Raw genomic sequence first — 18,628 nt, forward strand, 5'->3', positions numbered from 1 at the left:
GGGCTCACTATGCATCTAGATAAGTTCCTTGGGGCGTCTAGTTTCCAAAATGGGGTCACTTGTGGGGGAGCTCCAATTTTTAGGCACACGGGTGCTCTCCAAACGTGACATGGTGTCCGCTAAAGAGTGCAGCCAATTTTTCATTCAAAAAGTCAAATGGCGCTCCTTCCCTTCCAAGCCCTGCCGTGCGCCCAAACAGTGGTTTACCCCCACATATGAGGTATCAGCATACTCAGGACAAATTGGACAACAACTTTCGTTGTTCAGTTTCTCCTTTTAGCATTGGGAAAATAAAAAAATTGTTGCTGAAAAATCATTTTTGTGACTAAAAAGTTAAATGTTCATTTTTTCCTTCCATGTTGCTTCTGCTGCTGTGAAGCACCTGAAGGGTTAATAAACTTCTTGAATGTGGTTTTGTGCACCTTGAGGGGTGCAGTTTTTAGAATGGTGTCACTTTTGGGTATTTTCAGCCATATAGACCCCTCAAACTGACTTCAAATGTGAGGTGGTCCCTAAAAAAATGGTTTTGTAAATTTCGTTGTAAAAATGAGAAATCGCTGGTCAAATTTTAACCCTTATAACTTCCTAGCAAAAAAAAATTTTGTTTCCAAAATTATGCTGATGTAAAGTAGACATGTGGGAAATGTTATTTATTAACTATTTTGTGTCACATAACTCTCTGGTTTAACAGAATAAAAATTCAAAATGTGAAAATTGCGAAATTTTCAAAATTTTCGCCAAATTTCCGTTTTTATCACAAATAAACACAGAATTTATTGACCTAAATTTACCACTAACACGAAGCCCAATATGTCACGAAAAAACAATCTCAGAACCGCTAGGATCCATTGAAGCGTTCCTGAGTTATTACCTCATAAAGGGACACTGGTCAGAATTGCAAAAAACAGCAAGGTCTTTAAGGTCAAAATAGGCTGGGTCATGAAGGGGTTAATGTAATCCTGACTGTGGTAATGATGTGACATCAAATAGTGTTTCTCAATAGAACAGGAAGTATCTGTTATATTATTATCATAAGTATTATTTGAGGCTCAGTTTTCAGAATGAAAATGACAAGATATCAGGATTTTTTAAAATACTGACAGAGACATGGAACATTTTAAAAAAATAAATCACCTATCAACCAGCAGGAATTCTGGCTCTCACAGACCTGTTAGCTTTTTTATGAGCAGCCTCCTACTCTGCACTCATTACCTGGATTAATTACACCTGTTTGAACTTGTTACCTGTATAAAAGACTCCCGTCCACAAACTCAATCACACTCCATCCTCTCCACCATGGCCAAGACCAAAAAGCTGTGTAAGGAAAACGGGGACAAAATTGTAGACCTGAACAAGGCTGGGATGCGCTACAGGACAATAGGCAAGCAGCTTGGTGAGAAGGCAACAACTGTTGGCACAATTATTAGAAAATGGAAGAAACACAAGATGACTGTCAATCTTCTTTTGTCTGGGGCTCTATGCAAGATCTCACCTTGCGGGGTAAGGATGATTCTGAGAAAGGTCAGGAATCAGCCCAGAACTACATGGGAGGACCTGGTCAATGACCTGAAGAGACCGGGGACTACAGTCTCAAATATTACCATTAGTAACACACTACGCTGTCATGGATTAAAATCCTGCAGGGCGCACAAGGTCCCCTGCTCAGGCCAACACATATCTAGGCCCGTTTGAAGTTCGCTAATGACCATCTGGATGATCCAGAGGAGGCATGTGAGAAGGTCATGCGGTCAGCTGAGACCAAAATAGAACTTTTTGGTATCAACTCCACTCTCCGTGTTTGGAGGAAGAAGGAGGATGAGTACAACTCCAAGAACACTGTACCTATCGTCAAGCATGATGGGGGAAACATCATACTTTGGGGGTGCTTTTCTGCAAATGGGACAGGAGTAGTGATGAGCAAACATGCTTGTATAATGTGTTATCCGGGAATACTCGGGTGTTATGCAAGTATCTTGACCGTGCTCGAATAATATGGTCGAGTCCCTTCGACTGCATGTTTTTCGGCTGTTAGACAACCACAACCCATGCAGGGTTTGCCTAAAATACAGACAATCCCCAAATGTGCTATGGCTGTCAAACAGCCGCGAGACTTGCAGCTGCGGGGACTTGAATATATTATTCGAGCATGCCCGAGATACTCGGATAACACCAGAGCATGCTTGGATAACACGTTATCCGAGCACATTTGCTCATCACTAGACAGGACGACTTCACCGTAATGAAGGGAGAATGGATGGGGTAGTATATCGCGAGATTTTGGCCAAGAACCTCCTTCCTTCAGTAAGAGCATTGAAGATGAATCATGGCTGGGTCTTCCAACATAACAATGACCTGAAACACACAGCCAGAGCAACTAAAGAGTGGCTCCGTAAGAAGCATTTCAAGGTCCTGGAGTGGCCTAGCCAGTCTCCAGACCTGAACCTAATGGAAAATCTTTGCAGGAAGCTGAAACTCAATGTTTTCCATTGACAGCCCTGAAACCTGTAAGATCTGGAGAAGATCTGTATGGAGGAGTTGGCCAAAATCCCTGCTATAGTGTCTGCAAACTTGGTCAAGAACTACAGGAAACATCTGACCTTTGTAATTGCAAACAAAGGTTTCTGTACAAATATTAAGTTCTGTTTTTCTATTGTATCAAATATGTATTTCATGCAATAAAATGGAAATTAATTACATAAAATCATACAATGAGATTTTCTGTATTTTTATTTTTAGATTCTGTCTCTCACAGGTGAAGTGTACCTGTAATAAAAATTACATACCTCTCTATTCTTTGTAGGTGGGAAAACTTGTAAAATCGGCAGTGTATCAAATACTTATTTTCCGCATTGTATATATTATAATAAGTTGTAGGCCATTTTCAGAAAAACTTTTATTTTTATAGGGGCCCCCCATTTTATTTTTGATCTGGGAATTCGCACTTCTGTGTAACTACCACTGCTTGCTATAAATAGCAGAAGGCACTTAAATGACAGAATAGAATTTTTTTTAAGCCTAATCTGCATTTTAGAAGTTAATTTGCCTAAACATATTTAGTGAATTGTCTTTCTTTATATCTCATTTGTTTTTTTTTGCTGGTTGTAAATTATAGTCAGACTATCATTGTAATGCAAAGACTTACAGATAGGGAATATAGATTGTGAGCCCCAATGGGGACAGTGATGTTAATGAATGTAATGCGCTGCGGAATATGGCGGCGCTATATAAGCAAAGCATAATACATAAATAAACTAACAAATCTCAGCCATTCATTAACTTTTAAGTGATAATACAGAGGGCTTGCGCTTATATGCAGAAGCCAATCTAAACTGGCCGTCTACAGTGTAACATAAAATAGAGACAGATCAGTGGCTTACAAGGATTGTTCACTGTGCAGAGAAAGTGCCTGTAAAAGAAAAACAGGGAAACATTTTTAATTAAACCCAATTATAAAAATTGTTTTTAGCCAGAAATACATGCATATAAGTAACATAAAAAATATGGTCCCAAAGGTGGACAACTCCTTTAAGACTGATTGGACAGATGTCAGACTAGCCCAGTGTCTACCTTGTTCTTCATTGAGCAGAACTGGAACATACCCACCGCTCAACATGAGTAGCAGAGGGGCACTGCCTAAATATTGTCATTTTGATCAATGCACCAATTATTGATAGTATCTGTGATTAAAAAAAAAAAGGTCACCGCATGGATTAATGGCTTTTAGCAATATCCAACCATTAGATGTCCAATGATTTTCCATATCAGTAAGTAGATTGGAGTGTCCAAGGATGTCTCCCTCACATAGATCTTCACATCTCTCCTGCCCTATCCACTTCTTCTCCTTCGGCCCATTACTGTCTAACCTACTGACCTTGTCGGTGACATCTGATTGTCCATTCCTGATGCTAAGCCTTTCTTCTGCCGCCTTTCAGGGTTGTACGTGGTTCAGCTGAGCGGAGCCTTCACCTCATCATTTCCACTGGGAATCTTAGAAGTGGGAGATGAAATCTTGGAGATAAATAGGCTACAAGCAAAGGATCTACGTTTGGATGAAATCTATACTCTCCTTGAAGAAAGCAGCTGCGTCCTCCTCCGAGTGTTCCGGAACGTCTCCTCATCTTCATAGGGTCCAGTTGTTTAGATAATGTAATGTGACTCAGTGTCCTAAAATAAATATAAACACTATATGTGATATGACATATAAATATACTGTAAGGGCAGCAGTGCTCACCAGCAAGAAAGATATTCTGTTAATTTTAAAGTAGTACTCCGGTCATAACCACAGTCCCCCATCACAGCCAGTGATCCCTCACAGCCACAATGCTCCATCAAAGCAGCATTCCTCACTGACAGCCACCGAGATGGATTACACAACAAAGCCCCATTACACCACAGCACCCTACCACGGCCATAGTGCCCCATCACAGCCAAAGTGCCCCATCACAGCCATAGTGCCCCATCACAGCCATAGTGCCCCATCACAGACATAGTGCCCCATCACAACAGCGTGCCTCACTGACAGCCAACGAGCCTGATTACACAACAAAGCTCCATTACACCACAGCACTCTACCACGGCCATAGTGCCCCATCACAGCCATAGTCCCCATCACAGCCATAGTGCTCCATCACAGCAGCATGCCTCACTGACAGCCACCAAGCCCTATTACACAACAGAGCCCCATTACACCACAGCACCCTACCACGGCCATAGTGCCCCATCACAGCCATAGTCCCCATCACAGCCATAGTGCTCCATCATAGCAGCTTGCCTCACTGACAGCCACCAAGACCGATTACACAACAGAGCCCCATTACACCACAGCACCCTACCACGGCCATAGTGCCCCATCGCAGACATAGTGCCCCATCACAGCCACAATGCTCCATCACAGCAGCGTGCCTCACTGACAGCCACCAAGACCGATTACACAACAGAGCCCCATTACACCACAGCATCCTACCACAGTCATAGTGCTCCATCACAGAGATTGTGACCCACCCCATTGCACCACAGTACCCAATCACAGCACAACCACAGTGCCCATCACAGCAGCATGCCTTAATGACAGCCACATCACCGCATTACACCACAGCACCCTACCACAGCCATAGCGCACCATCACAGAGATTGTGACCCATAATAGCCACAGTGCTCCATCACAGTAGTGAGCCTCACTGACAGCTATAGTGCCCAATTACACTGCAGTGCTCCATGACAGCTACTGTCCAACTGTGGCCAATCATAGCCACAATGATCCATTGCAGCAGCATGCCTCACTAACAGCCACAGTGCCTGAATACGCAACAAAGCCCCATCACAACCACAGCTCCCCATTACACTATAGTGTCATATCACAGCATCGGGCACCGTCACACTTCTGTACCTCAGGCACCATCATAACTACAGTGCCTCATCATAGACACAGTTTCCCTCACAGCTTCAGTTCTCCCATAACAATCACAATACTCCATGAGCCCACATAGCCCCTGTCCTCCACAGTGCCCCATTATACTTACAGTTCTTCCATCACAATCCCAGTACCTCTGTAACATCCATAGAGCCCCAACACATAAAAATGCCCTGATTACAACCATGGCTCCCTCATAATAGTCAAAGTACCCCAAAAACCTCTTATTGTCCCTTTACCCCACAGAGCCCCCATTATAGTTATAGTGCCTCCCTAATATTATATCCAGTGCCTTATCACTGCCATAGTGTCCCATCACAGCTTCAGAGCCCTGAGTATGGCTATGTTGACTCCATTACACACATGCATACTTTATACTTACTCTCTTCAAACTTTGGAGATTATTTGTTGCTCTGTCGTCAGGAAGTCACATGTAGACGACCAACTATGTCGCAGTACTGGAAGACAGTCACTCGTCTTATATTAACAGTCTATGAGCAAGAAAAAAAGGACCAATCTACCCTCCTGTTCAAGTCATGACCGTTTTTTTTTTTTTTTTTTACAAAAAATTGTAAACTCCAACATTTTTGCTGGGGCTACAAAAAAGGATGAATTTTGGGCTTTAACTCTGCATAAAATTGTTTTAACTCTCATCATTTTAGTTACAGTAATGTTTGTTTTTCTTTTTTTTACCTGTAACTTGCACTTTATTATGTATAATTTTTTCATTTTTAGATCTTTATATCTGTGTGCTATTTATATTACAGGAAAATGAAAAGATATTTAAAAAAATGTAGAGGCTATTCCACTTACATACAACATGATACATGTAAATTATTGTACTAATTTGCTTAATAAACTTGTTTTATGGCGAAAACCAGGTGTTTTTTTTACATATTTTTACAGTTACAAATTGTTTATTTTATATTATTAATTATTGTATTATTAATTCACATTGTCATGAAAACAAACCTTTTTCTTAAAAATAAATGAGTTAATAGCTGTAGATCCAACTGTAAAAAAAAAAAAATGAAAAAAAAAAGTTTTCACACATTTCAAAAAATAAATGAATCAATGAAAGATTCATAGATCTCACCACAAATTAACCATCTGAGTAAAATCTCTCGGAAGTGACTTGACGGCCTTCAAATACACAGATCTGTCACAGGAATTCACACGCGGTAATGATCAGGGGCAGAGCGTTTCCAAGCTAGTATGGAGAAGCGTGTGTCTCGCATATTAATGAAGTCCACGAAGGAATGAAGACATTTTATGGAAGGATTCAGAAGCGCAACGATCAACGGATGGAATCACAACTATCACTCTATGAATCTGACATGTACATGAGGGGTGGTCACTCTCCATTACAGCCTATGGGCACTAGGGAAATAGCCATGGATGCTAGCCCAGCTTATACCTTACCGGCTCCCATAGACATTAATGGGGGGCTACAGTACATTTTTATAGTTAACAGCCTAACCTCAGTCCCTCTGAATGCACCTTAATACTCCAACCTGAAAGAATGAAGGGGAGTCATTTAGAGGTAAAACTCTAGCAGCGATATCCTAAATTGTGGACCTGTACTAAAGAGAATCAGAAAGTGACCTATTTTTAAATCAGTATTTTTCAGTTATATTTTTTTCTTTTTTTAATTTGGGAACTTTTTTTATTCTTCATATCACTATTATATTTTAAAAAAAATGCCATTTTCAAGCTGTCCGCTAGTGTTAATTCTAGATTACTACTTCGCGTTCGTCACATGGACATTAGCCAAAATAGACTCAGATCCCATTTGTTTGCATGCAAGCATTATCTGAACATGCTCTAATCTGGACAAAAGTAATTGTGGAAGAAGAAAGGGAGGAGGTGAGCTGTGATATCTCCTATTGTGACTGGTGAATCCCGTTATCTACTGTATATAGAGGTGTTATCTGTCATTGTAAAAAAGGAGGAGGTGAGCTGTGACATCACCCATTGTGAATGGTGGATCCTGTGTAAATCACTGTATATAGAGGTGTTATCAGTCATTGTACAGGAGGGGGAGGTGAGCTGTGATATCGCCTATTGTAATTGGTAGATCCTGTGTTATATACTGTATATAGAGGTGTTATGAGTCATTGAACAGGAGGAGGAGGTGAGCTGTGACATCACCTAATGTGAATGGTGGATCCTGTGTAATCCACTGTATAGAGAGGTGTTATCAGTCATTGTACAGGGGGAAGAGGTGAGCTGTGATATCGCCCATTCTGAATGGTGGATCCTGTGTTATCTACTGTATATAGTGGTGTTATCTGTCATTGTACAGGGGAAGGAGGTGAGCTGTGATATCTCCTATTGTGACTGGTAAATCCTGTGTTATCTACTGTATATAGAGGTGTTTTCAGTCATTGTACAGGAGGAGGTGAGCTGTGACATCGCCTATTGTGAATGGTAGATCCTGTGTTATCTACTGTATATAGAGGTGTTATCTGTCATTGTACAGGAGGAGGAGGTGAGCTGTGACATTGCCTATTGTGAATGGTGGATCCTGTGCTATCTACTGTATATAGAGGTGCTATCAGTCATTGTACAGGAGGAGGAGGTGAGCTGTGACATCATCTATTGTGAATGGTGGATCCTGTGTTATCTACTGTATATATAGGTGTTATCAGTCATTATACAGGAGGAGGAGGTGAGCTGTGACATCATCTATTGTGAATGGTGGATCTTGTGTTATCTACTGTATATACAGGTGTTATCTGTCATTGTACAGGAGGAGGAAGTGACCTGTGACATTCCCTATTGCGAATGGTGGATCCTATGTTATCTACTGTATACATAGGTGTTATCAGTCATTATACAAGAGGAGAAGGTGAGCTGTGACATCACCTGTTGTGAATGGTGGATCAGGATCATGTGTTATCTACTGCATATAGAGGTGTTAGCTGTCATTGTACAGGAGGAGGAGGTGAGCTGTGACATCGCCTACTGTGAATGGTGGACCCTGTGTTATCTACTGTATATAGAGGTGTTATCTGTCATTGTACAGGAGAAGGAGGTGAGCTGTAACAGCGCCTATTGTGAATGGTGGATCCTGTGTTATCTACTGTATATAGAGGTGTTATCAGTCATTGTACAGGAGGAGGAGGTGAGCTGTGACATCACCTATTGTGAATGGTGGATCCTGTGTTATCTGCTGTATATAGAGGCAGCAAGGTGGCTCAGTGGATAGCATTGCAGCACTGGAGCCCTGGGCTCTAATCCCACCTTGGACACCATCTGCAAGGAGTTTGTATGTTCTCCCCGTGTTTGCGTGGGTTTCCTCCTGGCACTCCGGTTTCCTCCCACATTCCAAAGACATACTGATAGGGAATTTAGATTGTGAGCTCCATCGGAGACAGTGATGATAATGTGTGTAAAACGCTGCAGAATATGTTAGCGCTATATAAAAATAAAGATTATTATTATTGAGTCTTTGTACAGGAGGAGGAGGTGAGCTGTGACATCACTTATTGTGAATAGTGGATCCTGTGCTGTCTACTGTATGTATAGGTGTTATCGAGGTGGAACGTTAGTCCACCTCCACGTGGTGCACCCTGGGTAAAGCTAAAGGACTAACAATCTTGACGACCAAACAATCAAATTACATCTAGATCTCTTGGTCAATATATTTTACATAATTTCTATGATTTCTCTTCCTTTGTCCCTTTACAATCACTGTTTAATGTTCGTTATTCATTCTTATATGATGTTAAAATATATGTTCATACGATTAAATAAATAAGAGGTGTTATCCATCTTCGTACAGGAGGAGCAGGAGGTGAGCTGTGACGTCACCTATTTGAATTGTGGATCCTGTGTTATCTAATGTATATAGAGGTGCTATCAGCCATTGTACAGGAGGAGGAGGTGAGCTGTGACACCTCCTTTTGTGAATGGTGGACCCTGTGCTATCTTCTGTATATAGAGGTGTTATCAGTCATTGTACAGGAGGAGGAAGTGAGCTGTGACATCACCTATTGTGAATTGTGGATCCTGTGATATCTGCTGTATACAGAGGTGTTATCAGTCATTGTACAGGAGGAGGAGGTGAGCTGTGACATCTCCTATTGTGAATGGTGGATCCTCTGTTATCTACTGTATATAGAGGTGTTATCAGTCATTGTACAGGAGGAGGTGAGCTGTGACATCGCCTATTGTGAATAGTGGATCATGTGTTATCTACTGTATATAGATGTTATCAGTCATTGTACATGAGGAGGTGAGCTGTGAATTCACATATTGTGAGTGGTGGATTTCTGAAAAACATGTTTAACATTTGAAATCTAATTTAAACCATAGATCATTTTCTGATTACACATTTTCTTTAATTTGCATAATGAGTAGGTGCCTTCATCAGAGAAAATAACTTCATCCCAGTCTTCTAGAGTCCAATCACCGCACTTTTCCCTGATTACCGTATATCCATTCAGACTGTTTGAGACATGTAGAAGAATGATTGTCCGGGGAAGAGAAGGTGAGCGCTACCACGAGCCCTGTGTAATGCCAACAGTGTAGCATCCTGAGAACATTCATGTGTGGGGGCTTCTCATCCATGGAGGGGCCTCACTCACAATTGTTTCTAAGAACACTGCCATGAATAAAGAATTGGACCTAAACATCCTCCAAGAGCAACTTCTCCCAATGATCCACGAGCAATTTGGTGATGATGCTTTTAACAGCATGATAGAGACCATGCCACACGGCAAAAGTGATAACTAAGTGGCTTGGTGAACAAAACATTGACATTTTGGGTCCATAGCCAGGAAACTCCCTAATTCTCCATCCCATTGAACACGTGTGGTGACGGTCATCAGTCAGGATGTGGCCCAGAAGTTGATAACCAGCTGCTAGGTTGAAGAGCAGAAGTCTTGAACAATCAGGGTTGACAATGTAAATATTGAGTCTTTACATAAACTTGATGTACTCGTTAACATTGGTGTATCAAGAGTCTGATGGGAGCAAAATTTGGCCCCCACCTCCATGTTGGTCAGATGTTTAGACCTTTGTAGCCCTTCATGTCATGATGACCCTATCCTGGCACTTTCCTGTAATAATGTCCCTCATCCTGGCCCCTACTTGTAATAATGTCTTCAATCCTATCCCCTATCTGTAATAATGTCTTCAATCCTATCCCCTATCTGTAATAATGTCTTCAATCTTATTCCCTATCTGTAATAATGTCCTCTATCCTGGCCCCTTGCTGTAATAATGTCCCTCGTCCTGGCTCCTTTCTGTAATAATGTCCCCATCCTGTTATAATGTCCACCATCGTGGATCCCTTTCCGTAATAATGTCTTTCATCCTGGGCCCCTTCCTGGCATAACATCCCCTATCCTGGGCCCCTTGCTGTAATAATGTTCCCCAGCCTGGCCCCTTCCTGTAGCAATGTCTTCCATCCCACTATACTGTCCACCATCATTGGCCACTTCCTGGTATAATGACCACCATTCTGGGACCCTATCTCGTATAATGACCACCATCTCTCTATCCTCAGCCCCTTCTTGGATTAATGACCCCCATCCTTCGACCCTTCCTGGTGTTATGTCCCCCATCCTGACCTCCATCCTGGTATAATCCCCCCCATTCTGAAGCTCCTTTTTGTAAATATACCCCCATTCTGTGTCCCTTCTGCTGCTCTTTTCCAATACATGAAAAAAAAAACATTCTTCTCACGCTCCTCTGCTCCGACGACGTGCAGCATCCTCTTCTGTAGCCATCAACTGGCTTCGGCGTGCCAGCCATGGGCGGTGCATGCCATGCTCCTCGCTCGCGACAGCCACGCCGTCACCCGCTGTCGACCTCTGAATGGTCGGTGGCGTGTATTGCAGTGCAGGAAGCCAGCGGGTCCCTGGGTCATAATACACTTCAGCTGCATAAGCATTCTCAGACGCACATCCAGTAGAAATAGGCACTTGGCAGGCCCCCCTCCCGCACGGCCGTGGTCACACCCTCTGTGACCGCTATCATTATAAAATTGTAAAACCTTATGAAATGCTGATGATTGTACTTCAGTAGGAAAAAAAGTTTTTGTCAGTCTCAAAACTTTTGGCCACGAGTGTAGTTAGGTCTCTGATCTATTAGCAGCCAGACATTACAGAGTTATCCACGGTCCCGGGGACAGGCTGCTCGGCTCTTCATGTGATGCTGGCTCCCAAGTCATCGCGTTCCACAGAATGATGTCTAGCCCACTTCCTGCTATGACTTACAGGGAATCACACGCTGCTCCGGGAACATTTCACATTTCCTTCCTGGCACGGCTGCTCTTTATAGATCATTGCATCTCGGCTTTGGGAAAATGGCCGCCGCGATCTCTAATGCGCACGCGCGGCATCCCGCGGCCATTTTCCTGAAGCCCCGTGCAGCAGAGCACTCGATCTGCGCACGCGCGGCCCCAGGAAGATGGCCGCCCCCACCGACGAAAGGGATGACAGCGCAGATCGCGCGCTGCTTGTTCACCACTACGCCACTACGCCACCAACGTAAAGCTGAGGAAGAACCAGCGATGTCACCACGCCCTCCCGACCTGACCAGCCTGATTGACAGGCGAAAACGGCGACTTTGGTAAGTTATTTCTCAGCATAGGTGGGGAATCGGGGTACACTACATACACTATAGTAACACACAGCGCAGGCCCTATTTAACAGTATTTATAGCTCAATCTCAAAAAACGGGGTGACAGATTCCCTTTAATGAGACTATTTTCAGAAAGTCAGAATTGTCCCGGTAACAGATTTTGGGGTAAACAGAAGGTAAGAGGTATAGGCCGATGTATATGGCTGAGAGCGATATGTGACAAACTAGAGAAGGAATCAAATCAGCATTTGCTTCCTGATACCAGAGCATTAGCAGGGTTCTCCCACTGGGATTGGTTGCCAGGAAGAGCTGGGAGAGGAGACAGAGTCTTGTCTTGCTACTATTGGCTGCCAGGAAGAGTTGGGAGAAGGAGAGAAGCTGGAGTCTTTTTTTTTCACCACTATGGCTGCCACGTAGAGCTCAGATGTCAAAAATAGCCAGAGTCTTTTTGAGAGGAGCCAGAAGACCCCAGCGTCTCATTGCTTCTTTTCAGCACAGGAGTATGAGCACTTTTCCTTCTTTTTAAATGGTGTCTATTTATTTCGGCAGAACAGTGGTTCATCGGCCATGTTGGAAACTTGGGGACCATGAGCTCTCAGCAGAGCTTGGTTAGCCACTCCCATCCCCTTTATAATCTGGATCCTGATTCAAACCCATGTCATAGCTAGCTTTTACTGCATGGGTTAGGAGGAGAGGAGTTCATATGAGGAGTTATCTGTGACTTGTGTGGTTTGTAAGTGTAATAATTCCCATCCCTCATCTTACTTTGTTTTTTCCCCCGTGGTCCACTCCCCGACGCATTTCTCTATTACATGTGAGTGAATATTTGTATGCCTGGTATTTTCAGTTTACCATTGTTTGTATTGACATGTTTGTCGGATTGGCGTTCTGCCGTGCACAGTAGCGCCCCGCTTCCCTGGGTGGGGGAAGAAAACAGTCAGAGGTCTAATTCAGGAGATAAGGCAGGGATGGCAGCCCCCCGCCTCTTCACCTTCAGAAGTATACCAGGGGAATAAAGCGAGCTAGGGCGGCCCATAGTAGTAGAGACAGGGAAGGAGCCCCTGGTCCTGGGTTACCCGACAATTGAGTTGTGACACTTTTTTTTCACTACTATTGGCTACCAGGAAGATCTGGGAGTGGGAGAAAAGGCAGAGTCTTTTTTTCACTACTATTTGCTGCCAGGAAGAGATGGCAGAGGGAGAGGAGGCAGAGGTTTTTTTCACTACTGTTGGCTGCCAGGAAGAGGTGGGAGAGGGGGAAGGGTTGAGCCATAGGAGACAGTGGCAGCACTTTCAGAGGTAATATGGAAGACAATGAAACAATAATTAATAAGCAGGAACTTCTTTCCTCTTAATCAAGGGTGAAAAAAATTCTTTCAAGGATGTGACGAATGTATGATGATCATTCCTACAAGGGAAAACGGGCATTATGTGCCTCTGGATCCTTGGACAGTGCTCTAAAACTGTCAGAATGCTATGGGACTGAATGCAAACCAGTATGTGTGTCCCAATAGTATACATGGGAGAACTAAAAGCCATTATTAGGAAAGTTATACATGTCTTATCATTGGTCAGATCTGCGGCAACATCGCCATTGTCTACGAGTAGCAGTAGTAGAGAACAGTCCTACTGTTGTGAAATCGAACATTTACATGGAACAACCTGAGCTGCAGAGAATGCTGCCGCCGTGTACAGACCCTGCACTCTCTTGCTTGCACATGGAAGATCAGGACAGGAATAGGAAGCTAAATCATCCTGTAAGAGGCTTCTAATCAATTTAAGAGGACACAAAGCTGCTGCAGAGCTGGATGCACGGTGGAGCTGACACTTAAAGAGTCCATCCATCTAAAATATGGGTTGCTAGCAGTAAACGCTATATATGGTATATACATAACGTCTCCATTTGGGAGAACAGTTTAACACCCTCTGAGGAGGAAACATGGCCTTATCTACAGCTCAAGTAACAGATACTGGGTTGAGGCTGCAGCTTGTAGGTAGATCATTATTCTGCTAAAGAAATCTGCAAACCTGAACTCTCTTAATGGAAGATGGGTTGTTTCTTATAAAACTAATTTTCAAATGCTCTTTTTGGAAATTTGGAGAATAAGGGGATCCCCCTTTCAGGGCCCTCAAAATAAAAGGCAGCGACAAAGAATATGTCTTTGTAGGAAGAGGTCTATGATTATAGTGATTATATGATTATAGTCCCTCAGTGTGACATGACCTAGTAACACATTTCTCCAGGTCCGTTCATTTATTGAGAGGTACACCTTAACTTTGGAATCACTGGAATTGAACTGACCTGGAGAATCATGTTACCAGGTCATTTTTATAGCATAATGAAAGCTGTAAAAACAAAACCCACACAACAATGATGGAATCGTGTTTGTTTTTTTTACAAGTGCATTTTTTCCCTGTTTTTCAGTACATTATATGGTATATGCTGCATTTGACTATCTCAGCCTCCTGCTTGTGGCAGCTGACAGGGAGAAACCTATCACAAGCAGGAGACAGGGAAGATGGGCGAAAACTGCATCATACATAAATGGTGTCATTCAAAACTACAACTTGTTCTGCAAAGAAAAAGTGCCCATACGGCTATGCTGAAAAAAGTTATGATTCTTGGAAAGAAGGGAGGAAAAACAAAAGTTCAAAAAGGAAACTGGTATTATGTACACTGGCCCTTTAAATTGATTTTCAATGTACTTTAGCAGGAGAGTTTTCTAACATTTTGATATTTTTACAGCTTCGATCTTCAGAAAGGTCTACAGCGGTGGCCCGGTCACCGTGCCAAAAAGTCAACTGTAAAATATTCCAGCGTCTTAATTACGATGCCGTCTCTAGAATTATGAGGCACTGAGGAGTGAAATGTCGCTATCTGGACATTGTTCACAAGCAGGGGGGATTTATTTGCATTTGCACATTATGCAGAAAAGCTCCAGAAAGCTGCCGGCTTGAGCCCACTCCCTCAGTCACATTGAGAGCCAGATTGGGTTTTCTAGGTCAGAAGCAAAAGCCTTTTCTCCGCTTCCATTGTTTCCTAAGCTGCAGGCAGCTGAAATGCGATTGTAAGTGCTGCAGGCTGACGATGACAGAGCCGCTCCTGCTTACAAAGAAAAGACAGCCACAGGGGAAGCTGGGCAGCTTGCACAGCAACGTCTGTCTCCTGATTCTCTTCAGCTTATGTCAACAGAGCTTTATTCATAGGAGGAAAAAAATCCAATTTAAAGTTACAAATCAGCCCCTTTTACCAAAACCAATGTGTATTTGCTGTTTAATCAGAGCCCAGATAGTTCCTCCATCATTATAGATGGAAATGTTACCATTGACATGTGTGGAAATAATATTTCTAGAAACATCTGATACCAGAAGATGATGATTATACCAAGACAAGCGACACAGCACAGGCTGGCGCTGCTTATCTCTTACAGTCTGGCACAGATTCATTCATCTGGGTCAATGACTATTTGACTGACGTGGTTTGTATGCAAAATATCATAATACACACCTCAGCTGCTGAACATCATAATACAAAGTTCAGCTGCTGCAGAACATCATAATAGACAGATCAGCTGCTGCAGAACATCATAATACACACGTCTGGTGGAGCAGGACCTCATATTACACAACTCAGCTGGTGTATGACCTCGTAATACACACATCAGTCTCTGCAGAACCTCATAATACAAAGCAGGGGTGGACACTGACAGCTCAGGGGCCCCAGTGCAAGAAGCGTGTCTGGGACCCCTTCTTTTATTGTGACAATGCTATATATATATATATATATATATAGACTGTTAGAATTTTTATTATGGCAAGAAAAAAACAGCTAAGGAAAGAAAAACGAGTGGCCATCATTACTTTAAGAAATGAAGGTTAGTCAGTCCGAAAAATGTGGGCAAACTTTGAAAGTGTCCCCAAGTGCAGTGGCAAAAACCATCAAGCGCTCCAAAGAAACTGGCTCACATGAGGACCGCCCCAGGAAAGGAAGACCAAGAGTCACCTCTGCTTCTGAAGATAAGTTTATCCGAGTCACCAGCCTCAGAAATCGCAGGATAACAGCAGCTCAGATTAGATATCAGGTCAATGCCAGAGTTCTAGCAGCAGACACATCTCTACAACAACTGTTAAAAGGAGACTTTGTGCAGCAGGCCTTCATGGTAAAATAGCTGCTAGGAAACCACTGCTAAGGACAGGCAACAAGCAGAAGAGACTTGTTTGGGCTAAAGAGCACAAGGAATGGACACCAGTGGAAATCTGTGCTTTGGTCTGATGAGTCCAAATTTGAGATCTTTGGTTCCAACCACCGTGTCTTTGTGCGACGCAGAAAAGGTGAACGGATGGACTCTACATGCCTGGTTCCCACCGTGAAGCATAGAGGAGGAGGTGTGATGATGTGGAGGTGCTTTACTTGTGACACTGTTGGGGATTTATTCAAAATTGAAGGCATACTGAACCAGCATAGGTACCACAGCATCTTGCAGCAGCATGCTATTCCATCCGGTTTGTGTTTAGCTGGACCATCATTTAGTTTTCAACAGGACAATGACCCCAAACACACCTCCAGGCTGTGTAACGGCTATTTGACCAAGAAGGAGAGTGATGGGGTGCTACGCCAGATGACCTGGCCTCTAAAGTCACCAGAAATTAACCCAATCGAGATGGTTTGGGGTGAGCTGGACCGCAGAGTGAAGGCAAAAGGGCCAACAAGTGCTAAGCATCTCTGGGAACTCTTTCAAGATTGTTGGAAGACCATTCCTGGTGACTACCACTTGAAGCTCATCAAGAGAATGCCAAGAGTGTGCAAAGCAGTCATCAAAGCAAAAGGTGGCTACTTTGAAGAACCTAGAATATAAGAAATAATTTCAGTTGTTTCACACTTTTTTGTTAAGTATATAACTCCACATGTGTTAATTCATAGTTTTGATGCCTTTAGTGTGAATGTACAATTTTCATAGTCATGAAAATACAGAAAAATCTTTAAATGAGAAGGTGTGTCCAAAGTTTTGGTCTGTACTGTATACTTAAATGACATTCTGGTTTATTCATTTGATAAGCACACACATATTGGTCACCTTCGGGCAGTTCTTCAAAGACTCAGGGAGAACCAACTTTTCACTAAGCTAAAGAAATGCTTGTTTTTTTGTCCAGGAACTGCCTTTCTTGGGGTTCATTGTCTCTAGTGAGGGGTTTCGTATGGATCCCAAAAGAGGTGCAGGCCGTTATCGATTGGGTGCAGCCCCGTGACCTGAAAAGCCTTCAGCGCTTCTCGGGTTTCGCTAATTATTACCGGAGGTTTATTAAAGGGTTCTCTCAGGAGGTCAAGCCCCTCACCAACTTGACGCAGAAGGGGGCTGAGGTTAAGAACTGATCTGCCTCAGTGGTAGCGGCGTTTCTTACCATGAAACAATGCTTCATGACTTCCCCAGTTCTGATTCAGCCAGATGTATCTGAACTCTTTGTGGTGGAGGTTGATGCCTCGGAGGTGGGGGTGGTGTTTTCCCAGGGGCCCGCCATTTTGACCAAGCTAAGACCATGCACCTTCTTCTCCAAGACGTTCTCCCCCGAAAGAAATTATGACCAGGGTAATCGGGAACTTCTTGCTGTTAAGTTGGCCTTTGAAGAATGGAGGCATTTTTTGGAGGGGGCGGTCCATTCCACTACTGTTGTTACTGATCATAAGAACCTGGCGTATATTGCGTCTATTAAAAGGTTGACCCCTTGGGAAGCCAGATGGTCACTTTTTTTCTTCTCGGTTTCAGTTCTCGATCACTTTTCATCCTGGATCCAAGAATGTGAAGGCCGATGCCTTGTCTTGGAGTCTGAATCCAGTTTCCCCCCGAGCCTCCATTCTCCATTCTTCAACCCGAGGTGGTGGTGCCTGATGTGTCGGCAGGCTTGGAATGGGAAATTCGGAAAGCCCAGTCTCAGGCTCCCCCGTCCAAGCCGGTGGAAAAATTGATTGATCCTGTTCAATTTCGACTCAGAGTCCTTCAGGAGTTCCATGATTCTGCGCTGAGTGGACATTCTGGGATTTTGGCTACTCGTGAGGCCATTGCGAGAGTTTTTGGTGTGCATCGCTTACGTCTGATGTGAAGAAATTTGTGTCTGCCTGTGAGGTGTGTGCCCGCGCTAAGAGCTCTCATAACCGGCCGGCCGGGGAATTGGTGCCTTTGCCAGTTCCTGATAAACCACGGACACATTTGTCCATGGATTTTATCACCAATCTTCCTCCTTCCAAGGGTAATACTGTCATCTGGGTGGTGGTGGACAGGTTTACTAAGCAAGCACACTTTGTACCCTTAGTGGCACTGCCCTCTGCTGAAACTTTGTCTAGGTTGTTCGTTCAACATGTGGATCGTTTGCATAGTGTACCCTTGATTGTGGTGTCTGACTGTGGTGTGCAGTTTGTGTCCAGGGTTTGGAGGGCGTTTTGTAAAAGGTTGGGTATTGAGTTGCCCTTTTTGTCTGCATATCATCCGGAGTCCAATGGTCAGACCAAACAGACCAATCAGTCGTTAGAGCAAATTTTGCGCTGTCTTTCCATTTCCAGTCAAGATGATTGGTCCGATGCCTTGCCTTTGGCAGAGTTTGCGTTCAATAACCGTGTTAACCACTTTACCGG

General features: G+C 43.4%; 1 protein-coding gene across 1 annotated transcript in view; it reads left to right on the forward strand.

Moving 5' to 3' along the window:
- LOC138662468 (uncharacterized) overlaps positions 1 to 6,287 on the forward strand; it is a 91,350-nt gene extending 85,063 nt beyond the window's left edge. The window contains exon 6 of the mRNA XM_069748145.1: positions 3,933 to 6,287. Within this exon, the coding sequence (XP_069604246.1) occupies positions 3,933 to 4,126 (194 nt within the window). The 3' untranslated portion in view covers positions 4,127 to 6,287. The remainder of the gene's footprint in view (positions 1 to 3,932) is intronic.
- Positions 6,288 to 18,628: the final 12,341 nt, after the last annotated feature.

Source organism: Ranitomeya imitator, chromosome 2, assembly GCF_032444005.1.
Source record: "Ranitomeya imitator isolate aRanImi1 chromosome 2, aRanImi1.pri, whole genome shotgun sequence".
Classification (NCBI taxonomy): Eukaryota; Metazoa; Chordata; class Amphibia; order Anura; family Dendrobatidae; genus Ranitomeya; species Ranitomeya imitator.